The sequence below is a fragment of the Schistocerca gregaria genome, chromosome 3 (genome assembly GCF_023897955.1).
Source record: "Schistocerca gregaria isolate iqSchGreg1 chromosome 3, iqSchGreg1.2, whole genome shotgun sequence".
NCBI lineage: Eukaryota > Metazoa > Arthropoda > Insecta > Orthoptera > Acrididae > Schistocerca > Schistocerca gregaria.
The window spans coordinates 368906390-368920321 of NC_064922.1; the positions used below are offsets into that span (position 1 = coordinate 368906390).

Sequence of the window (13932 nt, forward strand, 5' to 3'; positions counted from 1 at the left end):
AGGTGCTGTCAGGTGCTGTCAATGAAATTAAGACGTGCCAAATTGGATGATTGTTTTTGATACATCGTGTTTATGGAAACATTGTATATGTTTTTGTTGTATTCACTGTGCCAGATTTGCACCTGGCGGCCAAAATTGGAACTATTTTTTTTTTTAAATGTGTAAATCGATTCCACACTAACGCTGTAACTTATCTACCAAATGTCGCTACCATACGATAGTTACAGCCCACACCAGACATCTGAGAGTAGCTGCACTTGAATTGTAACCACCTGTTATAAGAAATTACAAATATCCGATTGGCGCGTGGTCCTCTTGTTCAACGTTGTGCTGCTGCCGCTGACGCCTCTGCCGCTCTTCCACAGGCAGGATGGCCAGCAGCAGTAGCAGCAGCAACAGGGCGGCGCCGAAGTTGCGCCGGCGCAGCGCCAGCCAGTGTGCCTCCCTGCGCGCAGCCAGCTCCCGGGGCCCCGCTATCAGCTGCAGCCTCACCAGCCTGCAGCCCGCCCTAGTGCGAGCCGTCCCCGATCCCACGGGCAAAATTAGGACGTACGAAGAGCCGGCGGACACGAGGCAGCTGAGTTCCTGGCTGGAACGCAAACACCTCGACGAGCTCAAGAAGAAGAAAGAAGAGCTCGTCAAGAAACGTGCGGAGCAGGTGAAGCGCGAGCGCGAAGAGGCGGAGCGCCAGCACCGCCTGCAAGAGGCGCAGCAGCGCAGGAAGGCGCAGGAGGCGCGGCAGCAGCTGCAGCAGGAGGCGGCCAGGCGGCGCGCCGAGCTGGAGGAGCGGGCGCAGCGCGAGCTGCAGGCAGCGGAGCGCCAGCGGCACCTGCAGGAGCTGCAGCGGCGCAGGGAGGTGCAGGCGGCGCGCGCGCGCCGGGAGGAGGCCGCCAGGGCCAGCGCGCTGCGCGACGCGCAGGCCGAGCGCGACCGGCAGGTGGCGCAGCGGCGCGCGCGCCACGAGCAGTACCTGCGGCGCAAGGCCGAGCAGGAGGCGCGCGCCCGCGAGCAGGACAGGCTGCGCGCGCAGAAGGTTCGTCCCCCGCACAGAACAACAAAGTATCAGCGGTGCGAGGCCTGTGTCGAGTCCCCGGTAAACGATCAAACATTTTGTCAAACTTAACTACGCTTTGAGACCTGAGTTTCTACATCTACATTAATACTTCGCAAGCCACCCAACGGTGTGTGGCAGAGGGCACTTTACGTGCCACTGTCATTACCTCCATTTTCTATTCCTGCCGCGTATGGTTCGCAGGAAGAACGACTGTCTGAAAGCCTCAGCGCGCGCTCGAATCTCTCTAATTTTACATTCGTGATCTTCCTCGGGAGGTATAAGTACCTCATCCAGAAACGCACCCTCTCGAAACCTGGCGAGCAAGCTACATCGCGCTGCAGAGCGCCTCTCTTGCAGAGTCTGACACTTGAGTTTGCTAAACATCTCCGTAACGCTATCACGGTTACCAAATAACCCTGTGACGAAACACGCCGCTCTTCTTTGGATCTTCTCTATCTCCTCCGTCAACCCGATCTGATATGGATCCCACACTGATGAGCAATACTCAAGTATAGGTCGAACGAGTGTTTTGTGAACCACTTCCTTTGTTGATGGGCTATATTTTCTAAGGACTCTCCCAATGAATCTCAAGCTGGTACCGGCCTTACCAACAATTAATTTTATATGATCATTCCACTTCAAATCGTTCCGCACGCATACTCCCAGATATTTTACAGAAGTAACTGCTACCAGTGTTTGTTCCGCTATCATATAATCATACAACTTTCAAACAACTTCCGGGAACTCAGCCAGGTAACACTTTCACCCTGATGAATACAGGGTGATACAAAAAGCTACGGCCAAACTTTCAGGAAACATTCCTCACACGCAAAGAAAGAAAATATGTTACGTGGACATGTGTCCAGAAGCGCTTACTTTCCATGTTAGAGCCCATTTTATTACTTCTCTTCAAATCACATTAATCATGGAATGGAAACACGCAGCAACAGAACGTACCAGCGTGACTTCAAACACTTTGCTACAGGAAATGTTCAAAATGTCCTCCGTTAGCGAGGATACATGCATCCACCCTCCGTCGCATGGAATCCCTGATGCGCTGATGCAGCCCTGGAGAATGGTGTATTGTATCACAGCCGTCCACAAAACGAACACGAAGAGTCTCTAAATTTGGTACCGGGGTTGCGTAGACAAGAGCTTTCAAATGCCCCCATAAATGAAAGTCAAGTGGGTTGAGGTCAGTAGAGCGTGGAGGCCATGGAATTGGCCTCTACCAATCCATCGGTAACCGAATCTGTTGTTGAGAAGCGTACGAACACGTTGACTGAAATGTGCTGGAGCTCCATCGTGCATGAACCACATGTTGTGTCGTACTTGTAAAGGCACATGTTCTAGCAGTACAGGTAGAGTATCCCGTATGAAATAATGATAAAGTGCTCCATTGAGCGTAGGCGGAAGAACATGGGGCCCAATCAAGACATCACCAACAATGCCTGCCGAAACGTTCACAGAACATGTCAACACAAGCACCGCTGTCAACATTACCTTCCTTCAATTGGGCCAACTGGCGGTGAATCAAGGAAGTACAGTACATACTGACGAAACTAAAATGAGCTCTAACATGGAAATTAAGTGTTTCCAGACACATGTCCACATAACATCTTTTCTTTATTTCTGTGTGAGGAATGTTTCCTGAAAGTTTGGCCGTACCTTTTTGTAACACCCTGTATACCGTTTTCGCAGCGGAGCTCCACGCGATCCTGAAGGCACTGGAGCGGATGAATCGTGTTCGGGGCAATCGATTTCATCTGCTCCGATTCTCTTAGTGCCTTACAATCATTGCAGAATCTGTACCCAACTGAGGAGATGGTCAAGCTGATATATGACCAACTGTACTGGCTCCAACGGCGGGGTATGGAGGTGTCCTTCTACTGGGTGCAGGAATATGGGGCAATGAACAGGCCGATCGAGCTGCCGAGGAGGCCTGCAGAGAGCAGAATGTGGTCCAGTGTCCTATTCCCTTGCAGTCTGTCATTTCTGCACTCCACAATAAGTGCACGGAGTTGTGGGAGGAAGAATGACTGGCGGTGACGGCCAATAAACTGCAGTTGGTGAATTCAACAAGTCGGCCGTGGTGTACCTCCTGCCGGGTGCTCGGGCGGGAAGAAGTGACCCTCGCACGTCTTCGGATTGGGCACTGGCCTCTCAGACATAGCTTTCTATTACGGCGGGAGGATTCCCCGATTTGTGATGCTTGTGGTGTGCACATCTCTGTCCTGCTCATTTTAACAGACTGCATTTTTATACTGTGATGGAAGGGCAGAAGCACAAGTTGATGGGGGTCTGCCCTGTGTTCTAGCTAACGATGAGACGTGTGTGTCTAGGGTTTTAAAGTTTTGTGATGCGTCTGGACTCTGGCCTAAACTTTTAGGCTGAAGATTTTAGTATACTGCACAGTGGCTGGCTCCTCCCCTTCTCAGCCAGCCACTACCATCTGCTATATTGCCTTAGCCCCCTCTACCACTTTCTTCCTCAGTTGTCCATGTTTTACTGCTGGTGGCATGCTTCGTCCCACGCTTCCGTGTGGGTAGGCACATCGTTTTCCAAGCTTGTTTCCTGTGTCTTACGTTCTGTTTAATCTTATTGTTCTGAGTCGTTTCTTGACACCCGTCTCAATCTGTTACTGAGTGGGCGCTGAAGACCTTGCCGCTGTGCGCCCTTAAAACCCTCTCCAGCCATCCATCCTGATATATCGGCGGGAGTACGCCCCACCATCTTCAAGGCAAACTGCAATGGACAGGCGACCTACATGAAAAATTTAAAACCTCGGTTCTCCGACTGAAGCAGGAAAGATAACACACACTGAACACCAGTACCACCAAAGATGACCAAAGTCAGAGCTACCGATAGTGGGATTACGAATTCGCAGGTGAGGTACCTTTGACTCTGTCCCTTCTTTTTGACAAGGGAGAGAGCCGGATTCCAAACAGAGTTTAAACAAAAACCTCCATCCCTGTTAACGAGGTTGCTCGCTAATTTAATCTCAACTGCCTCCTTAATAACACTGTGCCATTAGCTGGTCGTGCATGCCAATATCTCGGTGTTATTATACTGTATAACATGGGTTACCGGTATCCAAGTAATGTTCGGCAATAGCAGATCTACTTGGCTGCTGTAATCGTGTGTGCTGTTTATGCTCAGTACATCGGTCCTCCACGGTCCTGATAGTTTGACCAATATAAGCCATGCCGCAGCTACGAGGAATACGATATACACCCGCCTTACGCAGACCAAGATCATCCTTAACGGAAGTCAAAAGCACTCTAATTTTAGATGGAGGTCGGAAAACACATTTCAGATCGTATTTCCGTAAAATAAAAACGATCTTTTGGAAGTGTTTCCTACGTAAGGCAAGAAGGCAGTAGACTTAAGTGTCTACTCAGAATTATCATCAGTCACCCGATGTACAGTTGGTCGATAGCGCAACGCACTTTCAATCTGTCTGTCACTATAACCATTTTGACGAAATGTAACTTCAAGATGGGACAGCTCAACTGGCAAAGTCTCAGCGTAAGAAACGACATGTGCCCTGTGTACCAAGGTACGAAGTACCCCTTCACGCTGAGCCGGACGTTGACAACTATTAGCCTGTAAGTACAAGTCGGTGTCAGCGTTTCCTGTAGACTGCATGTCCCAAAGATCCGTCATCCTTCCTCCTAACCAACACGTCAAGAAAGGGAAGGCAACCATCCTCTTCCACCTCCATCGTAAAACGAATGTTTGGATGGATCGAGTTCACATGTTCTAGAAAGACATTCAAATTCTCCCTACAATGAGGCCAAACAACAAAGGTATCGTCAACATATCTAAATAAACAGGCGGGTTTCAAAGGTGCCGACTCCAATGCACGTTCCTCGAAGTCTTCCATAAACAAATTTGCGACCACAGGAGTCAACGGCCTACTCATCGCAACACAATCTGTCTGCTTCTAATACAGGTCATTGAATAAAATGTAAGTGGATGTCAACACATGGCGAAAGAGATTAGTTAATTCAGCACCAAACCTAGCCTCAATTAACCGCATCGTATCAGACAGAGGAACGCGAGTGAAGAGAGAGACCAAGATTTCTCTGTGAGATTTATCACAGGACGTCGAGATATAACATCAGACTCCGCACGATGAAAACGTTCAAACTACACTTGCCAAATATATGACTACGGTGTTGTTTGACGTGTTTGTCAAACATAGGTCGTGTTTGCGAGAAATTATGATTGATGGAAAGTTTGACAAGCTGGCGGACGTTGTTACTGTTGGTGTTACGCCGCATATGTTTAGTGAAAAATTGTATTATTACAGTTTATCTCACTGTATGGTGAGTTTCTGCAACTACAGAAACTGCGATCAAGAATAAAAACAAATTAGCGCTGACAATTACAAGAATGGTAGAGATAGTACATCTTTCCCAAGCCATATATTACGCAGGAAGAGGTTACCCACAAAATCAGTGACATAAAGCGGAAGAGCAATGAAATAAAAGAAAATGATGTTCTCCGGTTGTTCTATGGACGATGTGGGCTGTATTTTCCCACATTGTGGTATTTTAATGAACTGTCATTAGGGGACCTAAAAGAAAAAAAGGAACTTTCGCATACTTGCGTCTTCTTTTTCAATGTGAAAGCGAAGTAGCTCTAAACAAGTTATTAAATATTTCACTGTCCATCCTCAGAAAGTTGAGGTGATCATCAGATTTTGATTGCAATGGTTCTGTTAACAGGTTTTCATGTATATTTTTCTCTCATTTTAAACAATTTCATGGCCAAGCATATTGCTTTCTTCGTCTTGTTCTTCTTTAAAAACAGTGCCATAGTCAGTGTTAGAAATACTTTATCTGCATTTGTAGACATTCTCACGAATGCCAAAATACATTATACACGATAAGCGCTTGCATCGAAAGTAAGGTTGACAAGCTTTCTTGGTACGTGTATGGCTTGTTTGATCCATCTGCAGCAAATCCGACAGACAAGTTTGCTCTTTTATGAAGAGTTAAGGAGTTTTTGTAATTTCATTGCCCATTCAAAGAACGTTGATGTAATCATCGGGTTCTGAGAGTAATATTTCCTTTAGCAGATTTTCGTCGGTAAATCATTGTTTTTAATCTGTTTTCTGGGCCAGCCTCTTGTTGTCTTCTTCTTCTTCCGTAAAGACAATGCCAGAGTTAATGCTAGGACTGCTTAGTCTGCATTTGTAGCCATTCTCACTACTGTCAAAATACTCATGTAGACGAACAGCGTCTGCTTCAAAGTTAGGTTAAATTGACAAACTTTGTACATGTACCGACTTGTTTGACAAATCCGCGGATAGATGAGGGCACGTTTGACATAAAAGTTTGATCATTTACAGAGATCTTTACAAGACTGAGAGAGAGAACAACACCAGCGCTCCAGGTGGCGTCACAGTGAACTTTGAATACGAGAAATATTGCGCGAAAATCCTATTAATGCTTCTCGAAATACTAGTACTATATGATAATATTTTTCACCTATACTTTATGGGTATGGGTGGGTCTGGTAGTCTGACAGTTAAATGTATTTATTTGTAAAACGCAATATCGCAATTTTCACCATGAGGCTTTTATCAAGTGGAAATTATGTTCCTGATTATGAGCATATTGTGCGTATTACATTCTCTGAATTGCAGCATAAATATGTTGCTCAAACTCAGCTTAATTTTTGATTTCATTTGTAATATTGGGTGTGGTTTCATCACATGGTATTCTGTGGACATATGTCTATTTGTTACTGCTTATGAATCCGTGTGTGAACTGCCTGATATAGATGCACTGTAAGTATATTATCGCTCGTACTGTACGCTGTTTTTGTTACCATCCATTTTTCGTACTCCTGCAGTTAATGGAGACCACCGCAATTTTCATTGATTTCCGCTAAAATTTACTGCTTGTTGTACCCTTTAACAGCGAGTGAAAACGTTTGCATCACTACTGTCGCATTTTTAATACTTGCAAGGAAGAGTGTTCTAGACAGCAAGACTATAAAGCCTAGTTTACACGACGACACAAGGTTGCAGGCAACTGCGCTACCGGCCAATGCGCATGCGCGCCACGCATTTGCGCAACTCGTTGGTGAAACTAAACACTTACGGCGTGTTCCAGCTTTTGCGACACTAGATGCATGAGTTTTGACGCTTTGTGTTTTCGTTGAGTGTAGACAAACTGAAATATGAAGTGGGGAACGGAAAATAATGTTCGCTTTTGGATATCTGTGCTCTGCATATGATGCTGATTACAAAAATAAGCAACATATTGCTGCTGCTGAGGCCATCATGTGCGATCATAACATCGATGGTTTGACAATATCTGAGCTGCAGGGCATAACTTATTGAATCAGGAGCACATATACAACTGAATTAAGAAAAATACAAGCAAGTGTAAACGACAACAGATATGGAAGACTAGAAATCAGCCAATATGAAAGTGGGATGATGGACTAATAAACTTGCAGCGTTCCAAGTGGTGTAGCTCTGAACCAAGGGCGAGTTACCAGTAGTGCCTAGTATGAGATTCACCCCGTGGTTCTCTGGCTAAACTTTAAGCACCTTTTACACGATCGATTCTTGTCTCATTCAGGCAAAAAAAGTCTACATGTGGGTGTCCGCCTGCACAAAGAACTCACACTTACATTCCCCCACCACCACTTGGGTAAGTCAGCTTAGATGTGGAAACACACAATTTGGTTACAGAAGTTAAAAGGCGTTTAATTTCCTTGCACAATGTCTCTTTCCCCCACAATCGTGTACGAGCTTCAGCAACTGCTGATAGGAAGATTTGCTCTTATTCTGCTTTCGTTCGTTCGATGGCACAGCTAGAAATCGTTTGTTTGTGTACATGAAAATTAGCATCATGCCAAAACAATAGGCCTAGTCTTGATTTAAATAAATAAACACTTTCTAAAGTTACAAAATATTCTGAAACTGTGTGACAGCAATTTCATTCTAGCATTCAGCTACTCCTAATAATCATTTATTTGTAAGAGAGTAACACACCACCGTTTGAAGTAAGGAAATGGATTAAAATCATTGTACTGAGAGGATGAACTACCTGAGGTTTATGTTACTGCACAACATTCAGTTTTGTAAACGAATTTTTTATTTAAGCATAATGATAACAATTTTTCGTTTTAGTCATTGAGATATAACGATGGAAATATAACGACGATAGGGAAATTTATTTGTGGTTTTAGAGATTTAAAACTACTCTTAACCCTCATTAAAGTTGTACATAAATATGAGTGTATACATTGGAGCATCACTAAGCAATGGCTGATTTGTACAGCAGTACAAAGCTTGGTTACAAAATTAAGTACCATACCCATAAGACCAAAGTATATTGACAGTACCGGTGACCTACCAGAACCTTGACCAACTTTGAAAATAAAAGCAAAGATGAAATGTTGAGACAAAAATCTTATGTTCCGATGTACAAGCAGTGTGTGGTAGATAACATTGTAGTGACTCCAGTAGTGAGATATTTCAATGTTAGGCTACTTGTAATTTAATGCATACTGGTAATGCATCTAGCATATATGTATTACAGGTCTGCACGGAGCTAGAAATAAGATTCAACATGATTTCGAAACTGATTTTACTATATCGAAAACGGTTTCAAATGAAACATCGTCCTCGCAGATAACTCGCTTATTAGTGTATTAGATGTTCCCAAACGATTCCTACGAGATACCCGTTTCCATGTCCAACATTTGTAGGTCACTTTTTTCTTCGTCAACGTTATTATAAGCCCTTCAGCTGAAAGCTGCAAAACTCCTACACGAATAATTGTAGTTATCGTCTGCTTGAAAGTCGTACACAACTCGTTGTCTCGCGGTAGCGTTCTCGCTTCCCGAGCATGGGGTCCCGGGTGCGATTCCCGGCGGCGTCAGGGATTTTTCGCCTGCCTCGAGATGGTATTGTGTCGTCTTCATCATCATCATTCATCCCCACTACGGTCGGAGGAAGGCAATGGCGAACCACCTCCACCAGGACCTTGCCCAATACGGTGCTGCGGGTCTCCCGCATCGTCCCTTACGCTCTGTTGCGGAGTATGGGACTTCATCATCATCTTGAAAGTCGCGTAAGCAGCGATTCCAACTATGGCGTGTGGAAACGCTAATTTGCTTGTAAAACTAATGGCGGTGAGAGAGGGAGGGGGGGGGGGGATGCACGAGTAAGAAATTCACGCCAGTAGAAACCCTGCTTACAGCGCCTTTTTACACGATTGACTTTCTTGTTTCAGTTGACTATTCGAGACAGGGGAGTCTACCACAGCACCGCGGCGTTTTATTCCTGCACTGAGTTCCGACTGTCTCGAGTATTCATTTTCGTGTACACGTTGGAGCCAAAATCGTGTGTGTCGCGAAAGCTGTGTGACGAACAGTTTGCACCTGGACGGCGAAATTGAGTTTATGAAGGAAACATTTTCAAAACGTTGGGAAAAGCAATGATATCAGTGTTTATTGATGACCTAAGCAAAATTCATAGTGAGCATTCCATCAAAGTCGTGTCCTAAATTTACATTTCAAATAACTGAAGGAATAGGAAAAGTGTCGTGCAAACATTTCAAAACATATGCATTTATTTGCTCGAGAAAATATATGCTTGCAAACACACAAAACAATATCTAGAACGTAGTAAATAGCGCCTTTTTACTTTATCTTTTGTATCTATTTTCTTGCTAAGTGCTAAATAACATCGAAAATTACTTTCCTTGTCAAAGAATTCTGATTTTTCATTGTTGAAGTAGTTTTAGTTAAAAATGTTTGTCTATTTACTTTCTCATTTATGCCTGGCGTGGGCTTTTTGTCTGTAAAACGTAAATAGCTTTTTGCTCGTAGACATTTCGCCTTTACTGTACGAGAACAGGGGGAAAAATACCAGGACCTCGTGAAACCTTTTCAGTGTGTCACGAAAACAAAGAAAACAACACATAAAGGTTAACAAGACAGGAAATCACAAAATCCATTTCTATAATAGCAGCGAGTTCGACCTGAAGGGGTTAACTTCCAGTGCTAGCAGACACCTCTAAACTGCTGCACCCTAGAGTTTATAAAGTCTAGTTTACACGACCACATTGGGTTGCGCCACACGTTCCGTGGAATGAGTTGCACGCAAGTGGTTTCATATATGACTGTAGATACGGAGACACCAAAATACACTTCAGTTTCGTCGTTTTGTCGGTCCCTGATCCGTGTCTGAAATGAAAGTTTTGGCAGCTGCACGTCGCACGAGTTGTGATGGAGTTAAAGCTTGTTGCATGGAATCGCTGCATAAGAAAAAACTAACAAACGTGTTTCGATTTGTGACTGTATGAAGAAAAGACGCCAGCTCGGATGCTCAGCATCCTTGCTGAAATAATTTATAACGGAAGCTCCAAGAAGTTCTTTTAATTATCTTATAATTCCACCAGAACTATTCACGTTTGTTCTAAATAGAGTTAATTATGCAATAAGGAATAAAGGTACTGCAATGCGTGAAGTACTGTCGCCAGAACAGAAATTACATATCATATTGGGTGCAATCCAATTGAGAAAACTCGGCATGCTATGAGATACGGTTTTAGTTGGTGATGACGCTATTTCATTAACACCAATACTTATTAACATTAACAGTAATAATTATTAACATTAGCAACAATAATTCTTCGAAGCAGGCCACATTAATGCAAACTACTCTCTTGTGGATAGATCTGTACATGACAATATTTCAAAATTCTAACATATGTGAATGGGGAGCACTGCAGTGACGATTTAAATAGATGAACATTGAATAAAGAATGCAGCTTCTTGAATCTGTATAGCCTTCACTCCTGTCAGCAATATTCCTTAGCAAAGAGTTAGCCAACTCAAACGATGGGATTTTAGTCTTGTAGACGAGAGCATTGCCACAGCTAGAATTACACTTGCTTGTATTTTTCTTAATTCAGTTGTACATGTACTCCTAACTCCATAAATTTTGCCCTGCAGCTCAGATATTGTCAAACCATCTATGACAGTCTCAGCGGCAGCAATATGTTGCTTATTTTTGTAATCAGTATCACTGATATCCCACAAACATCTCTGCAAAGAATAGATATCCAAAAATCGAACATTATTCTCAGTTCCCCACTTCATATTTCAGTTTGTCTACACTCTACGAACTACATAACCTCAAACTCATGCAGCTAGTGTCGCCAAAGTTGGAACACGCCGAAAGTGGTTAGTTTCACCAACGAGTTGCGCAAACGCACGGTGAGCATGCACAGTGGCTGGTAGCACAGTTGCCTGCAAACTAGTGTCGTCGTGTAAACTAGGCTTAAGTCTGACTCTGATTTAAAATTCATTTAGAAACTCAGTGTTTGCTGTACAACGATTACTCGATAGTAGAAGCTGGCTATAGCGCTGACAGCTGATGATATGCATAAGTGGTCGATAATACAGGCTGGAACTGTTGCTAGGCAAACTGATAAACTGCGACTGTGAACTGTTGAAATGAAACTGCGTGAACTGGAGCAGCAACTGCGTGAAATGGCTGAGTGTGTGCAGTGCATCAAAGTTTATCTGTGGGGCATGGAACGATCTTGTACATGCAATCTCTTTGGCGAAACCAGAAAGTAGTTCCAGGTATCAATGTCCTCTCTGCCAGCTAAAATGACTGTTGGCACATGCAGCGGACTACACTCCTGGAAACTAAAATAAGAACACCGTGAATTCATTGTCCCAGGAAGGGGAAACTTTATTGACACATTCCTGGGGTCATATACATCACATGATCACACTGACAGAACCACAGGCACATAGACACAGGCAACAGAGCATGCACAAGTACAGTGTATATCCACCTTTCGCAGCAATGCAGGCTGCTATTCTCCCATGGAGACGATCGTAGAGATGCTGGATGTAGTCCTGTGGAATGGCTTGCCATGCCATTTCCACCTGGCGCCTCAGTTGGAGCAGCGTTCGTGCTGGACGTGCAGACCGCGTGAGACGACGCTTCATCCAGTCCCAAACATGCTCAATGGGGGACAGATCCGGAGATCTTGCTGGCCAGGGTAGTTGACTTACACCTTCTAGAGCACGTTGGGTGGCACGGGATACATGCGGACGTGCATTGTCCTGTTGGAACAGCAAGTTCCCTTGCCGGTCTAGGAATGGTAGAACGATGGGTTCGATGACGGTTTGGATGTACCGTGCACTATTCAGTGTCCCCTCGACGATCACCAGAGGTGTACGGCCAGTGTAGGAGATCGCTCCCCACACCATGATGCCGGGTGTTGGCCCTGTGTGCCTCGGTCGTATGCAGTCCTGATTGTGGCGCTCACCTGCACGGAGCCAAACACGCATATGACCATAATTGGCACCAAGGCAGAAGCGACTCTCATCGCTGAAGACGACACGTCTCCATTCGTCCCTCCATTCACGCCTGTCACGACACCACTGGAGGCGGGCTGCACGATGTTGGGGCGTGAGCGGAAGACGGCCTAACGGTGTGCGGGACCGTAGCCCAGCTTCATGGAGACGGTTGCGAATGGTCCTCGTCGATACCCCAGGAGCAACAGTGTCCCTAATTTGCTGGGCAGTGGCGGTGCGGTCCCCTACGGCACTGCGTAGGATCCTACGGTCTTGGCGTGCATCCGTGCGTCGCTGCGGTCCGGTCCCAGGTCGACGGGCACGTGCACCTTCCGCCGACCACTGGCGACAACAGCGATGTACTGTGGAGACCTCACGCCCCACGTGTTGAGCAATTCGGCGGTACGTCCACCCGGCCTCCCGCATGCCCACTATACGCCCTCGCTCAAAGTCCGTAAACTGCACATACGGTTCACGTCCACGCTGTCGTGGCATGCTACCAGTGTTAAAGACTGCGATGGAGCTCCGTATGCCACGGCAAACTGGCTGACACTGACGGCGGCGGTGCACAAATGCTGCGCAGCTAGCGCCATTCGACGGCCAACACCGCGGTTCCTGGTGTTTCCGCTGTGCCGTGCGTGTGATCATTGCTTGTACAGCCCTCTCGCAGTGTCCAGAGCAAGTATGGTGGGTTTGACACACCGGTGTCAATGTGTTCTTTTTTCCATTTCCAGGAGTGTATTTAGATATCTCGTGCTGGAAGCTATAAAAGGTTGAGTTTATGAGTGCGACCTGGTGTGGCTGCTTGGAACTTTGAGAAAACCAGGCAAGAAGATTGTCTGCTTGGTGACACCCCTCTGGTGTTTTAGCTGTGCACCATATGACTGCAGACACAGCATATTTACACTAAAAATAAAGAAATAAAAATAAATAGACACCTCATGAAAATATTATCAGAATGAGATGGAAATCAGTGGATATGATGTACATGTACAGACAAATAAATGATTAGTGCTATAACTTCCTTGCATGCTTTGTGGTTCTTTAGCGAATACAGGAGCAAGGAACATATGCCGTTCATGAACAAAGAATCCAGATATTAATTGATTCTACATCTAACATTAAATAGTAAGAATAATTCATAACTTTGTTGCTGTAGACTGCAGCATCTGCTAACATGAGATTTGAATGTAGAGGTATACAGAGTGTGTTCCATAAGCAATGCGGCCAATTTTTTTTTTGATGCAACGGTACACCACAGCGTGTTGTGGTGGTGGTGGTTAGTGTTTAACGTCCCGTCGACAACGAGGTCATTAGAGACGGAGCGCAAGCTCGGGTTAGGGAAGGATTGGGAAGTAAATCGGCCGCGCCCTTTCAAAGGAACCATCCCGGCATTTGCCTGAAACGATTTAGGGAAATCACGGAAAACCTAAATCAGGATGGCTGGAGACGGGATTGAACCGTCGTCCTCCCGAATGCGAGTCCAGTGTGCTAACCACTGCGCCACCTCGCTCGGTCCAGCGTGT

At 45.3% G+C, this 13932-nt stretch overlaps 1 protein-coding gene across 1 annotated transcript in view; it reads left to right on the top strand.

The window, feature by feature from the left end:
• Positions 1–370: 370 nt before the first annotated feature.
• The window catches only part of LOC126355374 (uncharacterized), a 38504-nt gene continuing 24942 nt past the window's right edge, over positions 371–13932 (top strand). The window contains exon 1 of the mRNA XM_050005669.1: positions 371–1033. Coding sequence (XP_049861626.1) covers positions 371–1033 — 663 coding nt within the window. The remainder of the gene's footprint in view (positions 1034–13932) is intronic.